The following is a 24,778-nucleotide window of genomic DNA, read 5'->3' as shown; positions in this document are numbered from 1 at the left end:
GAATAATTATAAAAGCAGGATGTATTTGTTTCTGTAAGGATCTGAAGTACAAAACTTGTGTGAGTGGTGATGATGATGATATCAGAGTTAGATCATATTCTAGCCAGTGGTCAGCAGAGGCTCGGTTAACGTAATTTTATGCCAAAGGAGTGGATGATTTAGGAAATCTTATCACCAAAAGTTGATTCGGTTTCGTAAGTCTTACTATTGCTTGGATTGGAGGAATTATTAATATAGACGAATGCAAATTGTTTCATCAAAGTGGATAGATATATCATTCATTCAGTATTATAAATGTATATCAATCTTTATCTTTTCTGTATTATAAATGTATATCAATCTTTATCTTTTCTAACTTTTTTTTTCCGTAAAAAAAAAAAAAAATCAAAAGAACATTTTGAAAAGTCGAATTCAAACCCAATTCATATTTATTCTATTAGTTTAAGTAATTTATTTTTTTGACAAATTTATAATTAACAGAATCTTTTAGGAATAGATCGGTCGTTTTCATAAGTTCGATTAGATTTTTTTAAGATTCTAATGCTCAAGTTCCAGCTAGTATGATATCAAAACCACAAGCAGACACAAGAAAACAAAGAAATCATGGTAAGCATCCAAAACAAGGAAATCGTAGTAAGCATCCACTGCATATAATTAATATATCTAACCAATCAATCTCTTATCTAGTCCACATTATAATATTAGACTAAAGATATATATATATATATTTCTTTAAATTTAAAAAGTTAATCTGATAGATTTTTATAGTATAGTATTATCAGATCAATTTGATCAAAAGGTTAATAATTTTATAAACAAACACTGTATTATTTATGTATGTATTTGTCTTCATAGCTCCACTAATTGACACATAAACTGCACATGAAAACACTTTCATACAAGTACCTAACATTACATATCTTAACCAATTAATTGACAAGCCCACATTTCTTTCTAATTTGCCCTTTTTGCCCTGTCAGGATTCCAAGATTGCCCATCTTGACCATAGATGCTGCAAAATCACTGGAGAAAAGATATGGATATACATTATAGGAATTGACCCATTGAGCTGTTCTTGGATCAGCTGTCAAGGCCTGATCAGATTCAAGGAGGCCTGTGTTGTTCACGAGATTTGCGTAATACATGTTGTCGAATCTGAAGGTGCTGGTTGGGTCAAGAGGAGCAAGATTGGTGTTCGATGAGTCCTTGTTTGGACACATGGATTGCAAGCTAGGAAGGAATGAGGAATCCAGTGTTGGGTCAGGCTTGCCAGAACCTTTGAAGTCAAACAGCCTCCTCTTGAATGTGAAGCATTGAGCAAATCCTATGGTGTGTCCTCCTATATATATATATATATATATATTAGACAAAAAGAAAGAATGTTAGTCTATGCTAAATATTGTTTGGAAACAGAACTTCGAGATAAAATTTGAAATGTTAGAGAATATATTAGATTGAACTAAAATTGTTTTATTTATTTATTTATAATGCAGTCCAGCATTCCAAACGAGCCTGATCTTCAATTAATTAAAAGATAAATAAATAACCTGAGAGGACTACAACGTCCTTAACGTCAAGACCCTTTGATGTGAATTTGGTGATGATATTCTGAAGAGGTTCAATTGGTGATGGTATTTGATCAGTGGCTGCTTTCTCACTTGCTGTTGTTCCATCTCGTCGGCCTAAAGGGACTTGCCAAAAAGGTCCACCAGCCTAAATCAGAAAGATATATATATATATATATATATGTATACATATATATATGTATATGTGACTGTTAATAGTCTATTATCTGTGTAGAAATAGATGATCAACTTTAATAAGTAGAGAAAATGCAAAAGAATGTGAGGAGGAAGTACCTGGACGACGGCTTCCCTAGCTGCAAGAGTAAGAATGTCAGCACATGAAACAGTTGATGGACAAAACTTCTCCGCATCTTCTTTTATAAAGTCGATGACTTCAAAGCCTCGAAGCGAATTCCGGTTTGGTGGAGCATTCTTTTCCCCTTTCATATTGTCTCTGTCGTCAAGAAGCACCGATGCATCACATCCCTATAAATTACACACAAAACCAAGATTGATCAATTTCATACAACACCATATACAAAATTAATATATATCAGTTTTGTTAATTCGATAACCGTAATCATGTATCTTTGATAAAATGTAAGGGTTTATAATTCAAACATAAAAAAAAAAAAAAAAAAAAAATTGAGTTTTAGTCTTTATCCTAGTACTTTTAGAGAGTCGGAAAAACATCCGAATTTAGATATTTTGTTTAATTTCTTAGGAGGATTATAGGTGATATTGAAACATTGTAATTTTTGTTTGTTATATATTATATATGATTATTCTTAGCATCCAACTTCTCTGATTCCCCTTCAAAAGTGTCAGAGTAATATCTATATATTCGTGAGGAATATTCTAATTAATAATTGCATCTTAATGGAATTAATATAATGGTTGAATACGCGTTCTTGTAATTTTGTCAACAAAATGAGCATAAATTCTTATAAATCTACGAACCAAATAGTACCTTAACTAAGCATATTCAATTCTTAATTTCCAGGAACAAAGATGGTAAGTTTAAATTGCAATGAAGGTTTGTTTTCTTAGCTATTTAATCCCTGTCCACAACCTTGATCTGTTCACGACAAGGCATCTATTGATGATTAATGACTCTACACATCCACTTTCTTCTTTTATTTATTTTTTTATTTTGTTATATTAGGTTGGGAAAATATGAACATGATCATTATCAAAAAATAGTAGATTTTACTACTGAATTGTGACTTTACATTTTTATTATTTATACGTTGTGTAGGTATATAAAATTATTGTCGGTCCAGTACCTTTTAATATATACTTTTACACCTACACATGTTTAAATAGTTATCTTAATATTTTTTTTTCCAAAAAAAAAAAAAAAAAACCATGTGGGTTTGCATTTTTATGGAGACAATTTGGTGTGGCAAATCCACCGTTTTATTTTCCCCAGTAAAACTTGAAGTTCGAATCTCCAATATCGAAAAAAATAAAAAATAAAAAACGTTTTTTATACATGTGAAACTAAAATTTCGATAAAAAAAGAAGAATAACGGTGATCTAAGCTTTTCAAAACTAACGGTTAGTTTCAAAGGAAAATATTATGAAAATGACACAAAATTTTAGTTTTAAATTTAATCTTAGTACAAAAGAAGATAAGAATATGAAAAGACAAAAAAAAAAAAAAAAAAAAAAAAAAAAAAGGAAAAAGAAGAAACTTTACATTGACTATACAATCATGAAAATGCAAACGGAGGAGTGAAGCTGCCATCCGGGAGTCGTTTCTGACAGCTGCCCAAACAGCGTAGCTGACCATCGATTGTAAGTGTGGGCAGGATTTGTCATAGAAATTGTAATCAAGCTGGCTACGAACAACAGAAGGATACATATGAACAAGAGGGAACACAAAAATTGCTAAAAATAAAGGCAGTGTGAAAAACGAGCAGAGGTTTTGATGATGATCATGAGCCATATCTGGCATTATATTTAATTCTCTCTACAAACTAATGCTCATATATTTCTGAGTAGACAAAAACTCGGTGGGGGATTTATAGGCAAACATAACTGAAAAATTCAAACTAAATTCATTGGTTGATAGTGATAGAGGCAACATCCCATTATGGTTGATACCTCAGACCTAATTAATGGCCAAGTCTACAACCAAAATATTTTATTCAACTTCATATAATTCATTTGTGGGAGATAAGTACTTTTGATAACATGCATTTTTTTTTCTCTCTCTTTTCAAAATGTTCTACTTTATTATTATTATTTTTCATAAAGAATCTCAAAACTTTTTTATGGACAATATATTTTTATCTTATATTCGGAATATGGTAATATAGATACTATAAAAAGATGTTATTTTAATTAATAATTTAAATTAAAAAATTCAAATTGTAAAGTAATAATTCTTAATATTTGTCATAGAATTTTCATCTAAAGTGGAAGCTTATTTCAACAGATAAATATTGTATGTTTTTATGTAAAACATACGAGATCAACCTATAGTAAATCCTATTCTTTATCAACCTTTTGATTTTTTTAATAGATGGATTTAAAATTAATTAGTAGCTTATATATGTTTTATGAATTACCAAAATGCTATTTTGTTAAATTGAACTTCTTATGGACCCATAGATGCTATTAACCTATTTTAAAATTTTTAACTTTGAAATGATCTTATAACTGATAAAAAAAAACTAAAACCATCATGTCATGTATATGGTACTACAAAATCAATTACTCTAATTTTTCAAGAGATCACAAATTAAGTGTTTAAGTCATCTTACCATAAAAAAAAAATTTTAAATAGTTAGATTCAAATAAAATTAAACTTTTTTGTCCGGCCGAAAAATAAATAAATAAATAAAAATAATGTCGCAACCCCTTATAAGGATAAAGTCTCAACCAATATAGATGAAACAATTCAGTTCATAATACTTTAACTACTAATGATAACTTTTAAAATTGATAATGATTACATATGATAATTCTAAATCTTACATTCAATAATAGAATAGGCCTGATGCTAAAATTTCCTTCTCAATCTATCAGGAAAAATATTATAAATTTTTATCAGATCAATGTAATAATGTTATATTTAAAGTCCCAAGTTAAAACTATTGAATTTGCCTAGTTTGTTTAATTGGACCGGGCATATGTTTTGTGTGTATATATATATATATATATATAGCTAACTTAGTGGTGCATGAACCTGCCTTAGCTAGTTTTGATTAATTAGATAAAAGAATGCAAATTGAATAGTTTGGAGATTGTGTTTTTGAAGACTTTTTTCTTGGACAATATATATTTTAATTAATATATGGATTTCAAAACCATGCGCATCAATATTCAAAAGTCAATTAAACTACTTGCTTGTGTTCTATTAAGGAATGTTTTGCGTAGGAGATCTGAAGCGACAATGCTAAGTAATGGAACCTCCACTCAACATATCCTATATATATACAATCACACAACTCGTGAATCAAGCACTCATCATAGAGTGATCAAACTCATAATTACTTTATATATTCCATGATCATGGTATTGGCTTATATATGCAGCAACCGCCACAATATTGCGTTAATTCTACATGTGCAATTAATACTTTTCTGATGCTTACAGGGATCTCAGCTATGCTAATGGATAATGAGTTTTATTTATACTTTTTAATCCATTGTAAGTTAGTGTATTCATCAGTCGTCCACTACGTACATTACCAACCAAAAAAAATAAATAAATAAAATAAAATAAAATTGGAGAAATATTTCATTTACAACTTTGAAATTTAGGGAAAAAAAAACATTTTTTTAAATTTTAAATAAATCATTCACATGTTTTACACCCTTTAGAGGCAGTTTGGAATTACTCTTATATTCTTAATAAAATTAGATTATCTTTAGAAGCTTTACTTTTATTTTTTATTTTGTATTAATTAATTTACAGGCTTCAAAGTTTTTTTATTTTATATTTTTAATTAAATTTAATTTAAACTATGTGATAATTTTTCTTTTTTTATTAAAAAACAAATAATAATTTTAATTACATAAGTTTTTAAGTAATTTATATATTTGACAAATACATTTAGATAAATATATTTGAAAAATCATAATATATTTAGTTAAATATAATTGATAAATTGTAATACGTTTTAATACATTTAGTTAAATATATTTGGCAAATTATCATTTAGTTTAAAAATTTTATATTAAAATCATCACATATATTTTTTAACTGTAAAACTGTTACATAATTTAAATAAAATTAGTTTAAAATATAGATTAATTAAATTTTCAAGTCTTCAAATTAATTTTTATAAAATAGACAAAAAATTAATTAAAATTTTAAAATTAATCCAATTCAACTAAGAGCATAGAGGTAATTTAAATTGTCACTAAGGGTTAGAATCATTTATTATAAATTTGAGAAATGTTTTTGTATTTATCTCAAATCTCCATAGGATATAAATGAAATATTCCTATTTCTTTTAATTATCACATAATATTATATTATATATGATTTTTATTTTTATTTTTCACTATTATTTTGTTTTGTCTTAACTTATCAATATATGTAACGCCTTGTGTGTGTGTGTGTGTGTGTGTAAATGTATATATATTTGTATGATAAACTTATGGTAAAAATATCTAATGAAGTAAGCCATGTCATCCATATTAATTGCTTGCTATATGGGGTAAAAATTAGTAACCAAAGTTTAAATAAATATTCAGTCAACCGTGCAACTTTTGTGGGTTGGTACTTCTCCATTTGTGTTTTATTGATTAAAAATAGTTACATGATTTGACATCATCTAGACATGTGGTTTGTTACTTTTTACCTTAAGATCCTTACTATTATGCTATCTATGATATGTCTATTTTTGCTTAAGTAATGTTAAAGATATTAAAATATTCAGTAAATTTCTTTATCAAAAGTTATGGTAAAAATATTATTGATTGATATATTTATAAAATATAAATATATAAAAATAAATTTTTAAATAGATAAATAAATTAAAAAATTAATTAATTAAATATTACTACATTGTCATATTATTGGTAAATAAATTTGGTTAATATTTTGATAACTTTAGCATTATTGTTTTTGCTTTTGTATAAAATTTGATTAGATAATATTTTTTACTAAAAGTGTACATTTAATTTAAAAAAATAAATTTAATAATAAACACAACTTCTCCTTTTTTATTTATTTATTTATCATTAAGATGTGAGGAAGTCAATTTTGATGGCCTTTGCCACCAGGGTAATAAAAAAAACTTAAATCATATGATTATTATTATTATTGCTATTATTTTTGTCACAGTATGATAAGTTGAGGAAGTAGTAGTGCTCTATGAACCATGAACCAAGATGTATTTGACAAAGAATTTTTTAACAGTCATATTGGATTTTGGATAGGTATATATATAAAACTTTGCATAAATAATGATAAATTATTCATGGTTTTTTTCCCTTTCTTCTTTTCTTTTATGTGTGAGAATTTGCACTTTAGATCCAATATGTAATTATGGAGATTTATTGCCTTGATTTTATATACGTTACTATTGGATGTATTTATTCAAGGGCCAAATTGATATCTATCAATTTTTAAAATGACAAAAAAAAAGAAAAAAAAAGAAGAAGATATTTATTAAACAGGTTGATTGCACTTGGGTATTCTATATTTTTAAGATCTTTTAATTTAAATTCTTAAATTATTCGACTTAGCCATTTAAATCCTTTTTTTTTTCGATTCTTAGCAATTTGGACTTTATTTAGCTTTTAACTGTAGGAGCGTTTTACGGGATTATTATTAACCTATATCAATTTTTAAATTAGATGATATAAAGAACAAATTTAAAATTATTCTAAAATTTTACACTTTAATACCCTTTATTATTATTTTTTTAAAAAAAAAAGCTTATATACATTTTTATTAGTATTAAACTATATCAAATTTTAAATTAAAAATATTAAAAATGCATATTTGTATAATTAATTTTAAAAATTTGCACTTGTTTTTTTTAATTCGAAATTTGATACAATTTAACATTAATTTGTGAAATGGTTATGAAACTCTCTGGTTAAAAGTAAAAAAAAAAAAAAAAAAAAATTCAAATTGTAACAAATTAAAAAAACCAAATTGTTGTGTGAAAAAATTATATAATTATATAAATGAAAAAAAAATTGAAAATCAAAAATATTGGAATATAATTAATTCTTATAAAAAATTCACTAGTTTTATTTTGATGTACGGCCTGCATGCTTGCGTTTGTGACGAGGAAGATGTACACAAGAAACAATAATATCAAGGGAAAATACATACACGTGATCACATACATTAAAAAAAGAGAGACGTCCAAAACATGAATAAGAGGTCGTGCAATGTTATTTTAAAGCTAATTAGTCAATGTGGGTGGAGATAAGCCATCACTATTTACAAGTGTAAATAAGCAGTGGAAATACAAGCGTCAATGCACGAAAGGCTAATAAAAGATATTTCACCAGCCACTTGCTCAATTTACAAGTGTGATTGCACTTTCTGTTACTACTCTATTTCAAAATTAATTATAACAAAGTGCACCACTATATCAATCCAATATATAGTTGGAAAAAAAATTATAAAAAAATAAAAAAGCAAACCAAAACCCTAGCCTTATTTACTTTGACTGATTAGTTTTGTTTTATTAATCGGATGGCCTCAAACCCGTTGAGCTTGACTAACCATTTTGTAGGTGTCCATTTTGAAAAAACACTCAGTTAATAAACTAATTGGCAAGTGACAACGAATTAAATTTCATTTATTAATAAATCAATCTTTTTCTCTAGCTAGAATTTCTCAGTCAAATCAGCGTGAACTTTTATGCCTATGTCAACCTTTGTTAATATCGATTGATGTTGGTGATATTGCTGGGAGTAGATTAGCAAACTTGTCATTTTGGACAGTTTAGTTGATGATGATGACGGATTATAGTTAACCATCAAATTTTGGGTTCCATCATATTAATTGGTACTAAAATTTCCCTCAGTCCTAATTAATTCACTGCAAAAGCATTAGGTGTACGTTGCCAATTGCTGTTTAGAAATATAATGGTGACAAACTGACACAACCTTATGTGTCGGGCATTAAAATTAAATTAATTCATATTTATATTTATCATACATTTTTGGACAAAGGTATTACCATTAATTCTTCATAAGAAAAATTTAATATTCTGTATTCAATTATTTTTAGTATTCTTTTAATATTCTGTATTGAATTATTTTTATGTTAAAAACAGTCTGTAGCTAATATAACAATGATCGGAGAGTTGCCCAATTCCTAAGCTTCGAGAACCCCTGTGTAAATCAGTAAGGACCGAACCTCCATCCTGTTTTTGTTACTTTTTGGGCATGACAAATAATAACAATAATATATATACATATATATATAGTTCCATATCTATATATATATATATATATATATGTGTGTGTGTGTGTGTGTGTGTCTTGCAGTCTAAAGTCCACATGCGCTAATTTCAATGTAATTGTCAAGTGAATTGCAGATTAGCTCAATATCATTCAGAAGTGGAAGGGTTGCATATGTTTATTAATGAAAAGAAAAATATTTTTGCTTTAATAGTTCATGCAGCTGATCAGTTACTTGAGGTTGGAGTGGTAAAATATAATGACTAATGAATGATAAGGTAGAGCTAATGGCTGCTCCAGCAAAAGCCATTTTAGCCACAATATATATCTCCCTTTACCTTAGCCATTGAACCAAGGTTTGGTATTTGCAACTGAGTTGTGGGATTGATATGGACAAAGATAAATGTTTCTCTCTCTCTCTCTCTCTTCCTCTTCCTATTATCATTATATCCACGAGCATAATGCACACCAATCATTTAAAATTTAATATTATAATTAATAATGCATATGATACTTCGGGTGGCTGAGTTGAAAATACGATTGTTAGGGATAGGGGAAGAATTCATTCACAATTAAAAGAGAAAGGATGGGATCTCGCGCACCGGCCACGGTGTAGGAAATGTAAATACCTAGAACCACTCCATCCTACATCTTCAAAATCTTTGAAAGATATATGTTAATAACAATCCTCAGCCACTTAGGCGTTTGTTCCTATATTTGATATGTTTTTGAATTTGAGAATAAACTATTTTAAAAAAATATATATGCCACTAAATAATAACACTTTACCATTTTTCATCATTAGTAGAAAATTTGGTAAACTTTATATTTCTTTTAAATTCATTCAATTCTAAATTAAATATATTTTATAATTTTATAAGTTGAATATTTTAAAATAGTAATTGGGTATAAGTACAGTATCTACATTAGCTATGTGATGTGAACAAATGATTTTTTTCATTTATAAATAACTTAAAATAGTTTTTTTTTTTTTTTTTACTCTGTTGATTGTTTATTTTTTACTTACTCTTAACCAAGAAAAATAGAAATATCTTTCTTATTTTTTACAGCAAATTATAAAACTAGCTTTGCATCTCCAATCTATCTGCTCTTATACTCTCTTTCTCCTTGCTTTGCTTTGGTTAGTAAATCCTTTTATTTAGCCTTGAGGTTCCTTTAGAAAACAAATAACCGAACAACTTCTATTGAAGATAAAAAATAAAAATAAAAAGAAACTTTTGGCCCATGCAGGTCTCGAACCTGCGACCTTCGCGTTATTAGCACGACGCTCTAACCAACTGAGCTAATAGGCCATGTGTCCTACTGGAAATTAGATAATTTATATAAAATAAAGCTTTAACAAAGCAAAATTTTACCATACATCACCGATTATATGGGGATTGAGGATGATAGCATACGTAAATAATTTATAGAATAGTTACGGCTTCTCATGTTGTACGTATAGTTGTGATAATTGATAAATATATATATATATATATATACAGTCCGTTTATGGTGCGGACGGTTCTCATACGGACCACAGTATTGGTAACGGTTTTTCATAGTATTGGTGACGATTTTCTAAGAAACCGTCACTAATACCACGATTCTCATGCGGACCGTCCTCACCATAGAATTTCCATATATATATATATATATTGACTAACAAAACATACTTCAATACGAGAGAAAAATATGGACGATCTTTCCTTTTTCCTTTCACCATTTCTTTCTCTCTTTTTTGGGGCTTTGATTTTTCACTTTTTTAGTCCTATGATATTAGTTGGGCCATTTTTGTTTTTTTTCCCCCTCTCGAATAAACTAGTTTGGGCTCTTCTTGAGTTGGGGATTTAGATACTTGGCTAGAGACACAGAAAGAGAAGATAAAGAGAAACGTAACCTCCAGCCTTCATTATTTTTGAGTAGTCTATATAATATACATCTCAAGATTATTATCAATAAAAATTGTTCAATGTTGAATAGAATTTGAACTCATTTAGTTACAGCTACTAACCCAATTTCCCACCTGATCCTGCAGGGAAAGGTAGAGCCATTTTTACTAGTGAACTAGCTCAAACTAAAAACCGAGTAACAGAACCCACCTCCACACCCCATTACTCCTTAGGAAGATTGGCTAAGGTTGGGGTGCTTAGTGGCTTGCCTCTTCCCATTGTGAAACCCCTTGTTCCATCTGGCATTCTTGGCCCTTTTGAACTCTGTTTTCCAGTTGCTTCACTCTGGATAATGCTGTTTGATTGAGGAGTTGGGGCTAGCAGTCCACGTCCGCTATGGTTCTGAGAGCGTCCACGCGCCTTACCACGTCCTCGAGCCCATCCTTTCTTTGATCCGCCTGAATTTTCTTCAGCCTACCAAAGTTATATTATGTTATTGGGATGGTAGTATGATATGTCATTGTCAGATGGTTTTGATGATAAGCAAGCTTAATATCTAACTCACATGAGTTCACAGAAACATCTAAGCTCTGATGCTATATTAAAGTTATCTTCAATTACAAGTCAGTTAAAGAAGTAGATTCAACCATATATACAAAGTCACAAACTCATATTTAACACAACAGACATAAATATAGTAATTGAATTTGACGATAATATGAGTGGTATCCGAGCAAATACTTACATTACTCTCAATCACCAAATCTATGTTGTTTGGCTGAGAGGAATCTTCAGGAGAATCAGGAGCTGGTGGATCATCATCATCTAAAATTCCATCAAAGTCTGATTTTCTGTTCTTCAGGACAGATTTTGGCTGGACAACAAATTTCACACTAATAGCTATGAGCATTTCTTGTAAGCAGAGTGACATCTTACATAGTAGGACAGAATTAGCTTTAAAATCTATTTAGATATACCGAGCATCTGAGCAGCAACCTTACACGGAGTCCTTTTCTCCAATTTCTTTCATCATTTAACTTCTCTACCTGGTGAGCAAAAAGCTAGTAAGTAAATGAAAAGGGCTTGAAGCTCTAAAAAGTTCTTTTGTTGCTAACTAACCGCTTTGTCAGCCATCTCCATTGTCTGGTACTCAACAAGTGCATGGAGCTTTAAAGAAACAAGTTTAAAAACTATAAGAAAAAAATATTTGGTGTATTCTGGCTATTAAAAGAACTTGAGAGGCAAAAAAAAGAAGAGAAGTTTTGATTTAATCTTATACCTTGTTACTGATAAAGAAATCACCTTTAGAACGGGAAGAATTGGATTCATGAGGATGGCACACTCGGATTGTCTTCACACTGTTGACAACAATTGACAACAAGCATTGATACTATGATTGAGGATTTTCTCAAAATGTTTGTTACTAAAATGAACAGGATGTATAAGTTCAAAGATCCAACCTTCCAACTGCACTAAATATTCTTTCAAGGCTTTGATGAGAGTGATCCTCAGGCAAATTCTCAGCTACAACAGTACGAGACTGCAAGACAAGAAAGGTACTCCACATTTAGATAAATATTAATTGCAAAAGCATTTTAGAGGTTTTTGAATCTGTAAAGGGTACCAAAAAATAAAAATTGAAGAAGAAGGGTACATGTCTTAATAATGCAGAAAGCATCCATTCTTACATGCAATTCCTCCTTGTCTTTTTCAGTGAAAGGGTGCTTACGCCTAATCTTTTTCCCATCATCGCTTACAACCTTTAAGACATAATCAACTAGCATGTAAATTTGAAAACCATATTGAAGATAAAAGTAATTGATTAATTAATTTGAACTTGATAATTAACTAACAAACTTTTCACCAGATTACTGAAAGAAACTTACAAGCTTTAAAGAGGACCGGAGTGCTTGGACAACTATATGGTGATTATTAGTAAGGGATTTGATCTTTTTTGTAGAAGCAATGACGGATACAGGAACTATAGATTATGAAAAGAGAATAAATTAAAATGATACCACTAGAAAACATATAGGAAAACTCGATTATGCTAATGTTTCATAGAGTACCCTTTGATGATGCTTACCATAACCTTCAGGGTCTCTACTTATGTGTTTCATCAAAGATTCATTTGCAAGTAGACTCATGTCACTAAACTGGTATTCCACCTGTTCAGTATTCAATACACAGTTCATCTTTATATTCAACAAGCTCAAGTACAAACCCTGGTTCCTACAGCTACAAGGAACTTTTCAATATTGATGTGGCAACATATTGAGCAGAATTAAGCCTAGCAATCATTATAACTTGATGACTATAGGCATCTATAAGTTTTACATAAAGTTGCATTTGTTAGTATGTTGGCTTTACTAGGGAGTGTGAATACACTGCACAAAATAATTGTATGCAAGTGTACCATGATTCCTTATGAGATTCTATTCTCAACTAAACACTATCATTATGCAGGGTAATCGATTCGGGTCGGCTGTGTTGGATGCAGGAAGTTAAAGAAATCTTGGCACACTGCCAAAAAAGAAACAGGCATGACAAACATGACCTAATGGCTTAAACTCAAGAATTATTTCAAGAACCATTTACGCAGACAACCTCTATGTCCCCAATTTATAAAACAAGTAGCATGACAAAGTAGACATTGGAGAGAGCCATAACAAAAAGATTGGTTAGCCAAGATGAGCGTGGTCTGGTAAGAAATGTGCTCAAAAAATGGATATGATATAGGAACCTCAATAAGAAGAAAGATCCCAGTTAAATGTCATTATAATTCCTTGCAAAGCCAATTGCAAATGTTTTTAACCACAGACATTCAGACAATCAGAAGGGTCGAAATGAATGGCCCAAATGGGATTATCCCTTACTCCTAGAGAGATAAGTAATGTTTTCTGCCTTAATCAGGATCAAGCAGATACGTATCTAAACAGTGAATTGAATCTACATGGAGCCGGGCATAGGTGATCGATATTGGTATAATGTTCTTGACCCAAAAATCTATGGAAATCGATAATTTGCTCACAAATTAAATGTCACAATTCAATAAGATCAATAGAATAAACAACATATGATCATGAAATGACAGAGCCAATTTCAAGAAAATTAAATGATAGCAGCACAAGAAAAAGGGAATAAAAGCTAAAATCCAAACTTATTAATCATATCTCGATCATTCAAAAACCATAATCAAAGGAAACCTCAAAAATGACCCCCCAAAAAATAAAAAAAAGGGAACCTGCTTGATGATTTTATTCTGAAGATCATCGGAAAGGACATTCTTGGAGCAATTGGGCTGGGCCGAAGTGGGGTTGGAGATGAAAAAGGGGGAGGGATTGTGGTCTCCAACATAAATCCAATCAGGAGCAGCAGTACCAGACCCACCAAGCAAATGGAAACAGGGATAGAAATAACCAGAAATTGGCATCTGGGTCTGCGATCTGGGCACGAATTCCGGTGCCTGAGCATTGAATTTGAACGGCCTGTCCTTCACCTCCATTTTTGGGGCTTCTTGCATCTTCTCCCCAGGCTGTGCTTGTGCCATTTTTTGTTTTTTTAAATTTTTTAACTTTCTCTTAATTATATTTATTTATGTCTCTGTTTTATTTTTGTTGTTGTTGTTTCATTTTTTCTGTTTCTTTTTGTTTATTTTGTTTTTGTCTTTGTTTTTTTTTCTCAATTGCTTGCTCTCCCATTTTCTCTCCTGAACTTTAGTAACTGTAATTTGATATTGAATCCACGTTTGGCGCCAAAATATGGGGCTTCTGTGTTTCAATGAGAGGGCTAGTTTCTTACACATGACCGTTGCTTGTGGGTTTGACTCTTTTTTTTTTTTTTTTTTTTTAATTAATTTTTTTTTTTTCTTGAGGTTGGAATTTTCCCCAAAAAATAAAATAAAATTATAACCTCCCACTTACTATACATACGAGCTTTTGCCCAAATTTAATTTACATCACCACTTTTTTTTTTTTTCATATGTTTTTCCTCAGCATTATTTCCTCTTACTTCTCACTCACAAGTTAAGTTAATACCTTTCCTCCTCATCTCATCAAATAGATCCTTAATATAGAATACAATTTTTTTTATTTTTTTACTATGAAAAAAAAAAAAAAAAAAACCAAAACAAAACATAAAGTGGCTTAACAGTGAATGCCTCGTTTTTATTTAAAAAATATTATTTGTTATTATTATTAAACGATTATAAATTATAATTATATATCAAATAATAATTTAAATGACTATAAAAAATACTAAAATTATATATTTTAATTAAAATTTATAATATAAAATGGTAATTATTACAGACAGTAATAAATAACAAGATTTTTTTATTTAAATAATTCATCATCTAAACTAATTTTTGTAGTTTAAAAAAATTTAAAATCTAATGTATATAAATTGTAATTTTTCAAAATATAAGCTAGAGAGATTAGATTTGACAAAAAATAATCATGAAATTTTAATGTAAATTTTTCTTGATCAGGATGTCATATTGGTGGATGTCATACTGTGTGGATATAAAGGATTTACCATTGGGCCACTTTATACTAAATTTTAATATAACTCATGAACAATTTTTTTCTCCAAACAAAAAAAAAAAAAAAAAAGGGTAAAAAATGAATCCCCGGATATCTTAGAGTTTGTATGTGGGCAGCCCACGGAGTGTTAGGCCCATGTCAGTAGCACTAAAGCCTATAATAATGAGAATAATAAAGAAAAAATAAATAAAAAATAAAAAGCCCCGGTTTTGAGAAAACGTAAGAAGCTTTCAAATTGCATTTAAAATGTGTAATAAGCTGATGTTAGCTTATGTGGCAAAGCTGTATCAAGACCACCACATATGTGTTTTTTCAGCCTCAAAAGAAAAAAAAAAAAAAAAAAAAAACACTATATATGTTTCTCTATAATTTGGAAGGGGAGGCGAGTGGAGAGAGCTTATTTTATTTGGGTTACACAAACAATGATTTCAAGTTTGAATTTATTTTTTAGATTAAAAACTATTTTTATTATATAGATTATGAATTTTGTTTTTTAGCCTTTTCAATCCACAGTGATCAAATGGGAAAGCCCAATAGAATTAGCAACGTATATATATATATATATATATTTTTTCATAGTAAAATAAATTGGTCTTAATTGGTAAGCTATTTACATTTAAATTCCATAAGTTATTGATTTAGATCATTAAATTAGAAAATTATTATTATAAATGTAAAGAAGAATATTATTGTAAATGAAAAAAACCTTTGTTCATCATTTTTCTATTCTTCTCATAATCCCTTTATAACACAAAATCATAACACAATTCTATTGGCTTTTAGTCTTTAAATTAAGTTGTGTATATATATATATATATATATATATATATGTATGCGTGTGTGTATGTGTATGTATTATTCACCCTCTTGATTTTGGTTAAATTAAGAAAAAAATAAATAAATATGTTTTGTAGGTCATGTCAATATTAAAATTAGAAATCTTAATTATCTTAAACCAAAAGGATTTTACCGCTTATTACCCCCAAAAAAAATAAATAAATAAAGGAGGGCATTACCACTTGAGCCGTATATTAAAAATAAAATATACAAAGTTTGAATTTCAAACTTTCAATTTAAAAATATATAAATGCTTACGTGAACCAGCAATTAGTTTAAAAAATCAACAAATACCTTTTTTTTATATGAATAAGTACATATGTGAACCAGCAATTAGGAAAGTGTATCAATCAATTAATAGGTCACAAAATAAAGCACGTAAAACTTTTACAGCCAGGTGCATCCAATTCATTATTACCAAAAAACAAGTGCATCCAATTCACAGGGAAGCTCTAAAATCAAACCCAAATCAACCCATTATTTTATAAATTCAATAGTGTTTACAAAAATGTTATTCACCATTACAAGTGAAATTTTATATGTTATTGATAATTTAAGTGTCTATCTAAAATGGTTTATTTTTCTAAATTAAATTTTTAAAATTAAAAACAAATACATAATTTTTTTTTTTTGTGTCATTTATAACAATTTTCTGTCTGATATTTTGGATCCATAATCTTCAAATATGGATATAAATAGCATAACAACTAAATCAATGTCACTTGACAATCAAAATATAATTAAATATAATTAATTAGCAATAGCCATATCAATAATAATTTTATTAATGATCATCATTATTAATGATAAATAACAAAATTCTAAAACAAGTTTGTCTTACATGGAAAAAAAAAAAAACATTGAAAATATACTTTCACATTCTAAATTCAACTAAACTTAAGTGAAATTTTTTTCTTTTTAATTTAAAATATATTATAATTCTCATCAAAATAATAATAATAATAATATCTCCAAATGTAATTTAGAAAAAAGAAGAAGGGTAATTCATCATAAATGGTCCTACTGTATATGGCGAATTTGGTCATAGAAGCATAAGACTGAAGAAAAACCTTATCAAGCTCTGTAAAGCTTGGTAGAAAATTTATAATGGCATTAGGCTGGTTGGGGAATTTTACCATATGCCATTTTTTTTTTTTCCATGCTCTTTCGAGAATGCTCTTAGCTCTTTACCATTTTAATAATTCCAAATTATTCCATACCCATCAAACGGGATCATTATCCATGGCTGGTTTTTGAAGGAATCTTTAATAGGAATGGCTTTCAAATGTGGGACCCAAGTTTTTATATTTTACTCCTGCTACCATGTGAGCATGATGTGAATATTACTCATTGAGCTTTAGCTTCTACTGCATATATTCTATTTTCTATTCTTTTCTGCCAATATAAAGAATGATCAGTGGATACCTGCAGAGATTTAAATTCCAATCAGCTAACTCAAAAACCTAGATAATGATAAAATTAATAATAATTTAAAAAACCCTTATTTAGAAACACAAGTTAACGAGAGCTTCCATCATTTTCACACACTTCTGTCAGCAAGCAAACAAATACAATTCATGCCATAAAATAATATGTATGTAAAGAAAAAAGTGGGACCCATAAAAGTGGGGTCCTTTCATTATATCTTGTCTACAAGATTCTCTTCTATAATTTTGGTTGTGAGAGTGACTGTTTTGCCAATGGACTCAGATAAACATAACAACTGATTATGTTTTTTTAGTGGGATATGATATGACTGGGTTAGGTAAAAAGGAAAATATATATATATATATATATATTGGGGAATTTGGAACAATTTGGATTCATAGGGTTTGTTTGTAGACCACATTAATATTGCCAGCTGGGTTCAAAAACCATTTCAATTTGACTAAATTGATTACATCTTTTAGATGCGGATAATTATTGTGATTAGTTTTATCCAATCAAAATCTTTTTTTCTTTTAACTACTGGAAAAAACAAAAAAAATTTCAATCATGGTTTACTTTGGTTGCTTGGATATCTTATTCTTGAAAAAGGGCAGAAAGAGAAATTGAGATTAATTAGACCAAATAGCTTTCAGGTGCAGATGAAACTATTTAATAAATTTTAGGTTGTTTAGGTTAAATGTTAACTAAGCTATTTAATAACTTTTGCTTTTTTAGATTTTGTTTGGAATAAATTTTATTTTTTTTCTATTTTTCTAAAAATACTCTGTGAGGAAATGATTTGAATTAAAAATGTTTTTGAAAATTTAAATAAAAATTGGCCATACTCTTCCAAAAATAATTTTAATTTAAGTCTTAAAGTTATTATTGACTTCTCAAAAATTATACCAATCAGAACTTTATAGTTAGATGAGAAATTACACTTTAATGGCTTTATTTTTAAATTTTTATGAAAATAATAACTCTTACGTTCTATGCAAACAGTTTCAGAAATTGCTTTAAAATTTTGAAAGCATTAAAACCATGCCAAACAGAACCGACTCTAATAATTAAAATCAATTACTACGATAAAAAGCTTCCATCCTTGCACTTACAGAGGATCTGTTAGTTATCTTTTGCCAAAAATTTAAAACAAGATCTGTTTGTTATCTGGCATTAGGACAAAAAGTCATAATCTTTTTGTTCAGATTCTCTTCTTGTCTACCCATACAGCCCCTTTAATTAAGAAAAATAGATCCCAAAACTAGATACCTTGCTAAGCTTGAGTTATTGAGGATAATGTCAACTTCACCCTTGTCTACTTTGCATTAAATATGAAAACATCATTACAGACAATTGAAGATAATAACAGGACTTTTTTTTTTTTTTTTTGAAAAAAAAAAGTAGTATAAAAGTATTTTATTCTCCAAAGATAAGTCCGGATCTTGTCCTATATCTTGTACAACCAAAACACTACCATCCACCAATTTTCAACATTGAAATTAATCTCTCTTTCTTTTTTCTCAAGACATTGAAAATGAATCATTGTTGTTCCAACTTATGCTTTTCCTCATATTGGTAAGTACAATAGTTGCTTTATTTCAGATAACTATTCCCATTATTATACTCATGAGCCTAAAGGCTAACATGTAAGAAAGTTATTATTATTATAAAAAAAATAATAATAATAATAAAAATAAAAATAAAAAAACCTCTGGTGCTAGGTATATTTGACTCATTCTCGATGCTTTAAGGAAGAATAAAGTGTCTAAAATGGTAAAACTAAAGTTTTGAAATAAGCCACAATCTTCTTGTAAATACCATAATTAACCTTCTCTGCCTCATAAGGCAGGAATCTGAAAATGGGTAAAAGAAAATGTGAGATATAAGAGTGGTGACTTTTTTCACACGTTAAAAAGTTGTTAAAAAGTTGATACTTGGTGGCGTGGAATGTGAAGTAAATGAAAGACAATTTCTGATCCATGTCTTTTTATTTTTTATTTTTTATTTTATTTTATTTTTCTCCCTCTTTCAGGATTAAGAAGTAGAGTTAGAAATTGATGGACTTTAGCAATTTGATGTGTAACTTTTTCTATTAAGCAACAAATGAGATTCACCATTCACCAAAAAGAAAAAAAAAAAAAATGAGATTCACCGAATACAAATGAGAAAAACTGGTAGGATGATACCCATTTTACCGAATTGAAGAAAAGTTTGATTCTTTGGATTATTTTATGGTTGGCATATAAATATAGAAAATAATATTAGCTGCTGGATTCAAAGCATCTGGTTCCTTTCTTCCCTATCTCTATGCCACATGGGGCATTAATTACGGTACACCTTGTGACGATTATACCAATATCTTCATCATGTCTACCTAGAAGAATTGTACAAAGGAGGTTTCACAAGCCTTTGTATTGCTGATGTGGTGCAAAACCCCCTAATAATCGAATAATGAATAATTATTCTGTAGAACCTATAGGTTTAAATTTTTAATACGGTTTATGTTGTATGTGATTATTGACCTCTCTACATTATACCTATGACACAGTAGGACAAGCATATTAATGCAATTATAATGAGCATGATACAAACTTGTAGGAGTTGGTTTATCCTATTTCAGTTCAAATGCAAACCCAACTTGTTTTAGTGACTTCCTTGCAATGGGACATTTTGGAACAATAAATTTTACCTGGAAATGAATGTTTAATTGTTTAGTAAAAGAGTTCTCAAACGGAAAAAGATGCCATATAGAAAACGACGAGCCTTATGCACGAAAATTGGCATTGTTCTTTTGTTTGTTTCAGGGTGACGAGGATCTTGACAAAAGTCCTAGAAACAACTCTATGATAGAAACAAAAAAATACTCATGTTCAAGATAGAAAGGAAGGGAAAACTAATTCTACAAAACTTTCATAGCCTCTCTCTCTCTCTCTCTCTCTCACTCAAGTTCATCCTTATATGTATTATGTATTATTTTCTTATATTAATCAAACTCCTCCCACGTGTAAATTTTCTTTTTTTTAATCTGCAAAATTCATGATGGATAAACTCTATACATCATCATTTCCAGGTTTATGAACATGACTTTTCCAGCTATAGCCCTCTGATCTTGCATCTTCATCATCTTCCATACTATCACACCCTGTTGTTGAAGTCCCACCAGTTCCTGTTAATTGGAGAGGACCTTGAGGTGAACCCGATTGTGAACTGCTAGCCTTTGAAGAATCACCATACTGGTCTTGGGACATCCATAGACCACTCAAAACTACAATAGACTGATTCGCTGGGGCTGCTGAGGAGGCTGGAAGTCTTCGTGTGTGAAGTCGATATTTCTGCGTTGACGAGAGAAAAAATAAAAAATAAAAAATTAATGATTTAATTTCAGCAACTCCACATGTCAAAGAGTTGATAAAAAGTCTCAAAACGCCATCGAATTTTTGTGGAAAAATATGAGAATCGAAGGAAAAGGCTTTATAGACAAAATAACAATAACCAAAAAAAAAAAAAAAAATTTCCTTCTCTCTCATTTTTCCCAAACACCAAACAAATGAATGGAAAAATTTGGACCTACTTGCAGATGAGACTTCACTTCATCATTAGTCAAGCCATCAACCTGCATGAGTTCTCTAATTTGCTTTGGAGTGGCCACTGCAAAAGATCCAAGAAAACACAAAGTTAGATTGTTGATACATGCAAGGACAATATGAATTTGAACACTGGACTAGCAATAGATTCATGGATGTTAGCTATGACAACACAGACTCAATTTTCCTATCCCTTTTACTTTCCCAGGTTCAATCAATTGTCTTACATATACAGTTTCATACTATATCTTAAGGATGAAAAGCGTTACAAAAGTATATCCCAACTTCATATCTAAGATCAGTCTTCAAAGATTAAATTGGCCATGGCAGTATCTTTGTAGCTTAATTGCCCCACACTTAGCTCCTTCAATCAAGCCAAACAGAGTTCTGCTGAAGAATAATAAGAATCCATAACTTGGAAACTAAATGAAATAATTGAACCAAACCCACTTAATTTCCTTCTTTTCCTCTTTCATTACGAAACCCAACTCCAATTTAATAGTAAGGATAAAATCATTTGCCAAACTACTATCAGATTTCAACATCAATGTCTAACCTTGTGAACCACCGAGTTGCTGCAAGGCACTGACAAATCGCCTATGCAACTCCGGTGACCAGCACCTTCTCTGTTTCCGGGAAGTCTGCTGTTGTGGTTGCTGCTGCCCGGCTCGCAAGTTGGATTGAACATTAACTGCAGCAGCAGCAGCAGCAGAGGATGAGACTGCTCTGCTAGAAGTGGATCTGGAGCCACTGGAACCAGATTCTTCCTTTGGATTCTTTACACCCGGAGTGAGCAAAGAAAGCCCATGAACCGGCAATTCATCCTTATCTTCCTTTCTAATGCCAGGAAAAGCAGAGTAAGCCTTAAATGGTATAAATGACCTTCCTCCGGTCCTATTCCTACTACAGTGGACTGGATCCTCAGTTGTAAATCCATATTCTTTTTCATTTCTCTGCCATAGAACAAAAGACAAAAAGAAAAACAAGTCAGTTTTATATATGATAGACCTTATTAGATACAATTGATCAAATTTCTTGCAATCAAAAAGGTAACATTCAGTAGTTATTTTTGGTGCAAATTTTTTTTTCACGAAGTTTTGGTAGTATACCTTAATTTCTGTTTTAGAAGTAAGTTTTGGATCAATTTTGAAATCAGTTGTGGGATAATCATCAGTGTTCCATAACTGCACAGAACTCATCCAATTCTTCTTGTCTTTACAGTCCTTTTCTTTATTGTCATTGTTTTGCTCTTCGTTTTCATCACAATCTTTCTTCAATGGTATGAATTCCTCAAGCACTGGTTCAGCATTTGGTACTGCACATTGCGTTAACTCCTCCTTCAGAGTCAGAATCGCTGCATAAAAAAAAAAAAAAAAAAAAAAACAATGAAAAATCAGACCAAAAAAGGAATTTAAGAGTCTGAATAAGATAAACAACCTAATGATCAATATCTACAAACATGAACAACCCCATTAAAAGAAGAAAAACCCAAATGGTCCAAACCTCCATAGGAACCAAAAACTCATTTTCAGAATTGAAAAAATGATTCAAAATATATAAGAAAACCCATCAAAGAAAAACCATTAAAAACCTACATAGAAAATTAAAAACCGGTTAAAAATCAAAAAGCAGAATCAACCAACCATCATTCAAAAGAAGCATGCAAAGAGGAAGCTCGCGCTTGAAGGCATCGATCTTCCTCATTTCTTCTTCCAATCTTTTCAGAAAATCATCAAACTTGGCGACCCTCTCTGGCACATTTCGGATCATGGAGACCTCCTTGAGAAAATCTCTGATCGTTTTCGGAACAAAAGTGGGTCTAAAATCCAAGCTCAGTTCAGCTAGAACCGAACCCATTCTGAGAGAAATCTTTTTTTTTTTTATTTTTTTATTTTCACTAATATCAAAACCACCGCAGATCTTTCTCTTCCGATTTATTCCCGTTTCTTCTTCTTCTATTTTTTTCTTTTACGTCTGACGAAGGAGATTTTTAGATTTCTCAAAGGGAACTGAAGAGGCGAGAAATATATATAGAAACAGTGAGGATCTATATAAATTATATATATAGATTATGTTGATGAAAGCGTATATATATATATATATATACACACACACACAGAAGGAAAGGTGCTTGGGGAGAGAGAAAAATAGAGGGCTTTGAAAATTAAAAATAAAATAAAATAAAATAAAATAAGGAAATGAAAGCTTAAGGGGCGAGACGAGGAGATTCTGTAATATGAGAAAGAAAAGAAAGCGAAAGACGAAGAGAAATGCATCGCCGAGTTTCGACTTTTTTTTTTTTTTTTTTGGGTTGCGAAAAGTCGCTTTCTTGGCGTCGCGTATTTTATCCACTACTCGGCTTCAGCTTCGGCTTTTTCTCTCTCTCTCTCTCGTTGGCTTCAGGGTTTAACGCGGCTCTCAACTCGGACTCTCACTCCGAATGGAATTTTCCCTTTTTTTTTTTTAATATACATATAAAATGTCTAAATTATCCTCGGAATATTTTTCATATTACGGGACTTTGTTTTCTAAAATCTCCACCGAGCATATTCCGATTCTGGAGAGAATTCTTTTTCTAATTTTTTTTTTAATTATTATTATATTTTTCTGTGGGCGTGTTTTTTTGTAAATATATTCCCAGTAGAGGACTGTAGGATGATTTGGATCTTGTTCGTGGTTTTATGAATCCATTCTTATCTTAATTCTAATTCCTTTTTCTTTTTTTTTTTTGGGGAATTTGACTTTCTAATTATGATTGGATTCAATAAACTCATTGCTTGCTATATTTTTTTTTTGTTAAAAAAAAACTGCTAAGATTAAGTTGTTTTTACTTTAACAAAAAGAAAATTAGTAGTAAAATTCATTACCAAAAAAAAAATAGTAGTAAAAATAATTGTTGTCATTTTTTTTAGTATTTAGAACTTTATTTTCATAATCAAATATTTGAAGATGATAAAATTTTCATTATTAATAGAACTCAGATGGTTTTAACATTTAATATCCTTTTATTAATTTTTAGATTTAAATTTTAAAATTTTAAAAATAATTAAATATAGATTTGATAACATATTGAAATTTTATTTAGAAAAAATAAAATAATCAAAATTAATATAATTTTAAATATCAATATTAATATAATTTAATGATAAAAAAATAATTTTAACTTGTAACTCTCATTTAAGTATAAATTTTATGGTGAAGACGGTTCGTATGAGAACCGCAGTATTGATGACGGTTTTTCATAATATTAATGACGGTTTTTTAGAAAATCATCACCAAAACTATGAAAAATTGTTACCAATACTATAGTCCGTATAAGGACCGTCCGTACAATAAACAGACGGCTCATTTAAGACTTGTTATATATTTATATAAGTGTGAAATGGATAGTCACATCAATGATATCCACTTAACAAAGTATGATTAGGAAAAAGAAAAATGATCAAGGTAAAGAACCGTTTAATATATACAATTTCACAAATCGGAATACGTTATTATTTTTTTTAATCTAATTATTATAATGGAGTGTTTTTTTTTTGC

General features: G+C 29.7%; 3 protein-coding genes and 1 non-coding gene across 4 annotated transcripts; all 4 read right to left on the bottom strand.

Annotated features, from left to right (window-relative positions):
- Positions 1 to 872: 872 nt before the first annotated feature.
- LOC107411241 (peroxidase 10) lies at positions 873 to 3,599 on the bottom strand. Its single transcript, XM_016018784.4, has 4 exons — positions 3,268 to 3,599; positions 1,860 to 2,051; positions 1,548 to 1,713; positions 873 to 1,339 (listed from the first exon to the last, which is right to left on the bottom strand). The coding sequence occupies exons 1-4, from the start codon at positions 3,523 to 3,525 to the stop codon at positions 930 to 932; spliced, it is 1,026 nt and encodes a 341-aa protein (XP_015874270.2). The 5' UTR covers positions 3,526 to 3,599; the 3' UTR covers positions 873 to 929.
- Positions 3,600 to 10,192: 6,593 nt separating this feature from the next.
- TRNAI-AAU (transfer RNA isoleucine (anticodon AAU)) lies at positions 10,193 to 10,266 on the bottom strand. Its single transcript has one exon. It is a non-coding gene; the product is annotated as a tRNA-Ile (tRNA).
- Positions 10,267 to 10,839: 573 nt separating this feature from the next.
- Positions 10,840 to 14,547, bottom strand: LOC107411195 (la-related protein 6C). Its single transcript, XM_016018742.4, has 10 exons — positions 14,090 to 14,547; positions 12,932 to 13,013; positions 12,732 to 12,826; positions 12,534 to 12,605; positions 12,306 to 12,385; positions 12,125 to 12,203; positions 11,965 to 12,012; positions 11,823 to 11,891; positions 11,591 to 11,719; positions 10,840 to 11,319 (listed from the first exon to the last, which is right to left on the bottom strand). Exons 1-10 carry the CDS (start codon positions 14,393 to 14,395, stop codon positions 11,068 to 11,070), a joined length of 1,212 nt encoding a protein of 403 aa, XP_015874228.3. The 5' UTR covers positions 14,396 to 14,547; the 3' UTR covers positions 10,840 to 11,067.
- A 5,855-nt stretch (positions 14,548 to 20,402) lies between these two features.
- On the bottom strand, positions 20,403 to 23,486 carry LOC107411267 (transcription factor HHO6). Its single transcript, XM_016018812.4, has 5 exons — positions 22,882 to 23,486; positions 22,348 to 22,592; positions 21,795 to 22,191; positions 21,226 to 21,302; positions 20,403 to 20,986 (listed from the first exon to the last, which is right to left on the bottom strand). The coding sequence occupies exons 1-5, from the start codon at positions 23,093 to 23,095 to the stop codon at positions 20,705 to 20,707; spliced, it is 1,215 nt and encodes a 404-aa protein (XP_015874298.3). The 5' UTR covers positions 23,096 to 23,486; the 3' UTR covers positions 20,403 to 20,704.
- Between the last annotated feature and the right edge of the window lie 1,292 nt (positions 23,487 to 24,778).

The sequence above is a fragment of the Ziziphus jujuba genome, chromosome 9 (genome assembly GCF_031755915.1).
Source record: "Ziziphus jujuba cultivar Dongzao chromosome 9, ASM3175591v1".
Lineage (NCBI taxonomy): Eukaryota > Viridiplantae > Streptophyta > Magnoliopsida > Rosales > Rhamnaceae > Ziziphus > Ziziphus jujuba.
The sequence above is the reverse complement of the archived record's forward strand: the minus strand, read 5'-3'. Positions and strand labels throughout refer to the sequence as shown.

Coding starts and splice junctions, on each gene's coding strand:
- LOC107411267 (XM_016018812.4), bottom strand. CDS start 23,095: ATGGGTTCGGTTCTAGCTGAACTGAGCTTGGATTTTAGACCCACTTTT. Junction 22,192..22,347: donor CTTCTAAAACAGAAATTAAG/GTATACTACCAA, acceptor GTTCTATGGCAG/AGAAATGAAAAAGAATATGG. Junction 21,303..21,794: donor GCAACTCGGTGGTTCACAAG/GTTAGACATTGA, acceptor GATCTTTTGCAG/TGGCCACTCCAAAGCAAATT.
- LOC107411241 (XM_016018784.4), bottom strand. CDS start 3,525: ATGCCAGATATGGCTCATGATCATCATCAAAACCTCTGCTCGTTTTTC. Junction 2,052..3,267: donor TTCATGATTGTATAGTCAAT/GTAAAGTTTCTT, acceptor TGTAATTTATAG/GGATGTGATGCATCGGTGCT. Junction 1,714..1,859: donor CTAGGGAAGCCGTCGTCCAG/GTACTTCCTCCT, acceptor TTTCTGATTTAG/GCTGGTGGACCTTTTTGGCA.
- LOC107411195 (XM_016018742.4), bottom strand. CDS start 14,395: ATGGCACAAGCACAGCCTGGGGAGAAGATGCAAGAAGCCCCAAAAATG. Junction 12,013..12,124: donor ATTTCTTTATCAGTAACAAG/GTATAAGATTAA, acceptor GTTTCTTTAAAG/CTCCATGCACTTGTTGAGTA. Junction 11,720..11,822: donor GGTTGCTGCTCAGATGCTCG/GTATATCTAAAT, acceptor TTTGTTGTCCAG/CCAAAATCTGTCCTGAAGAA.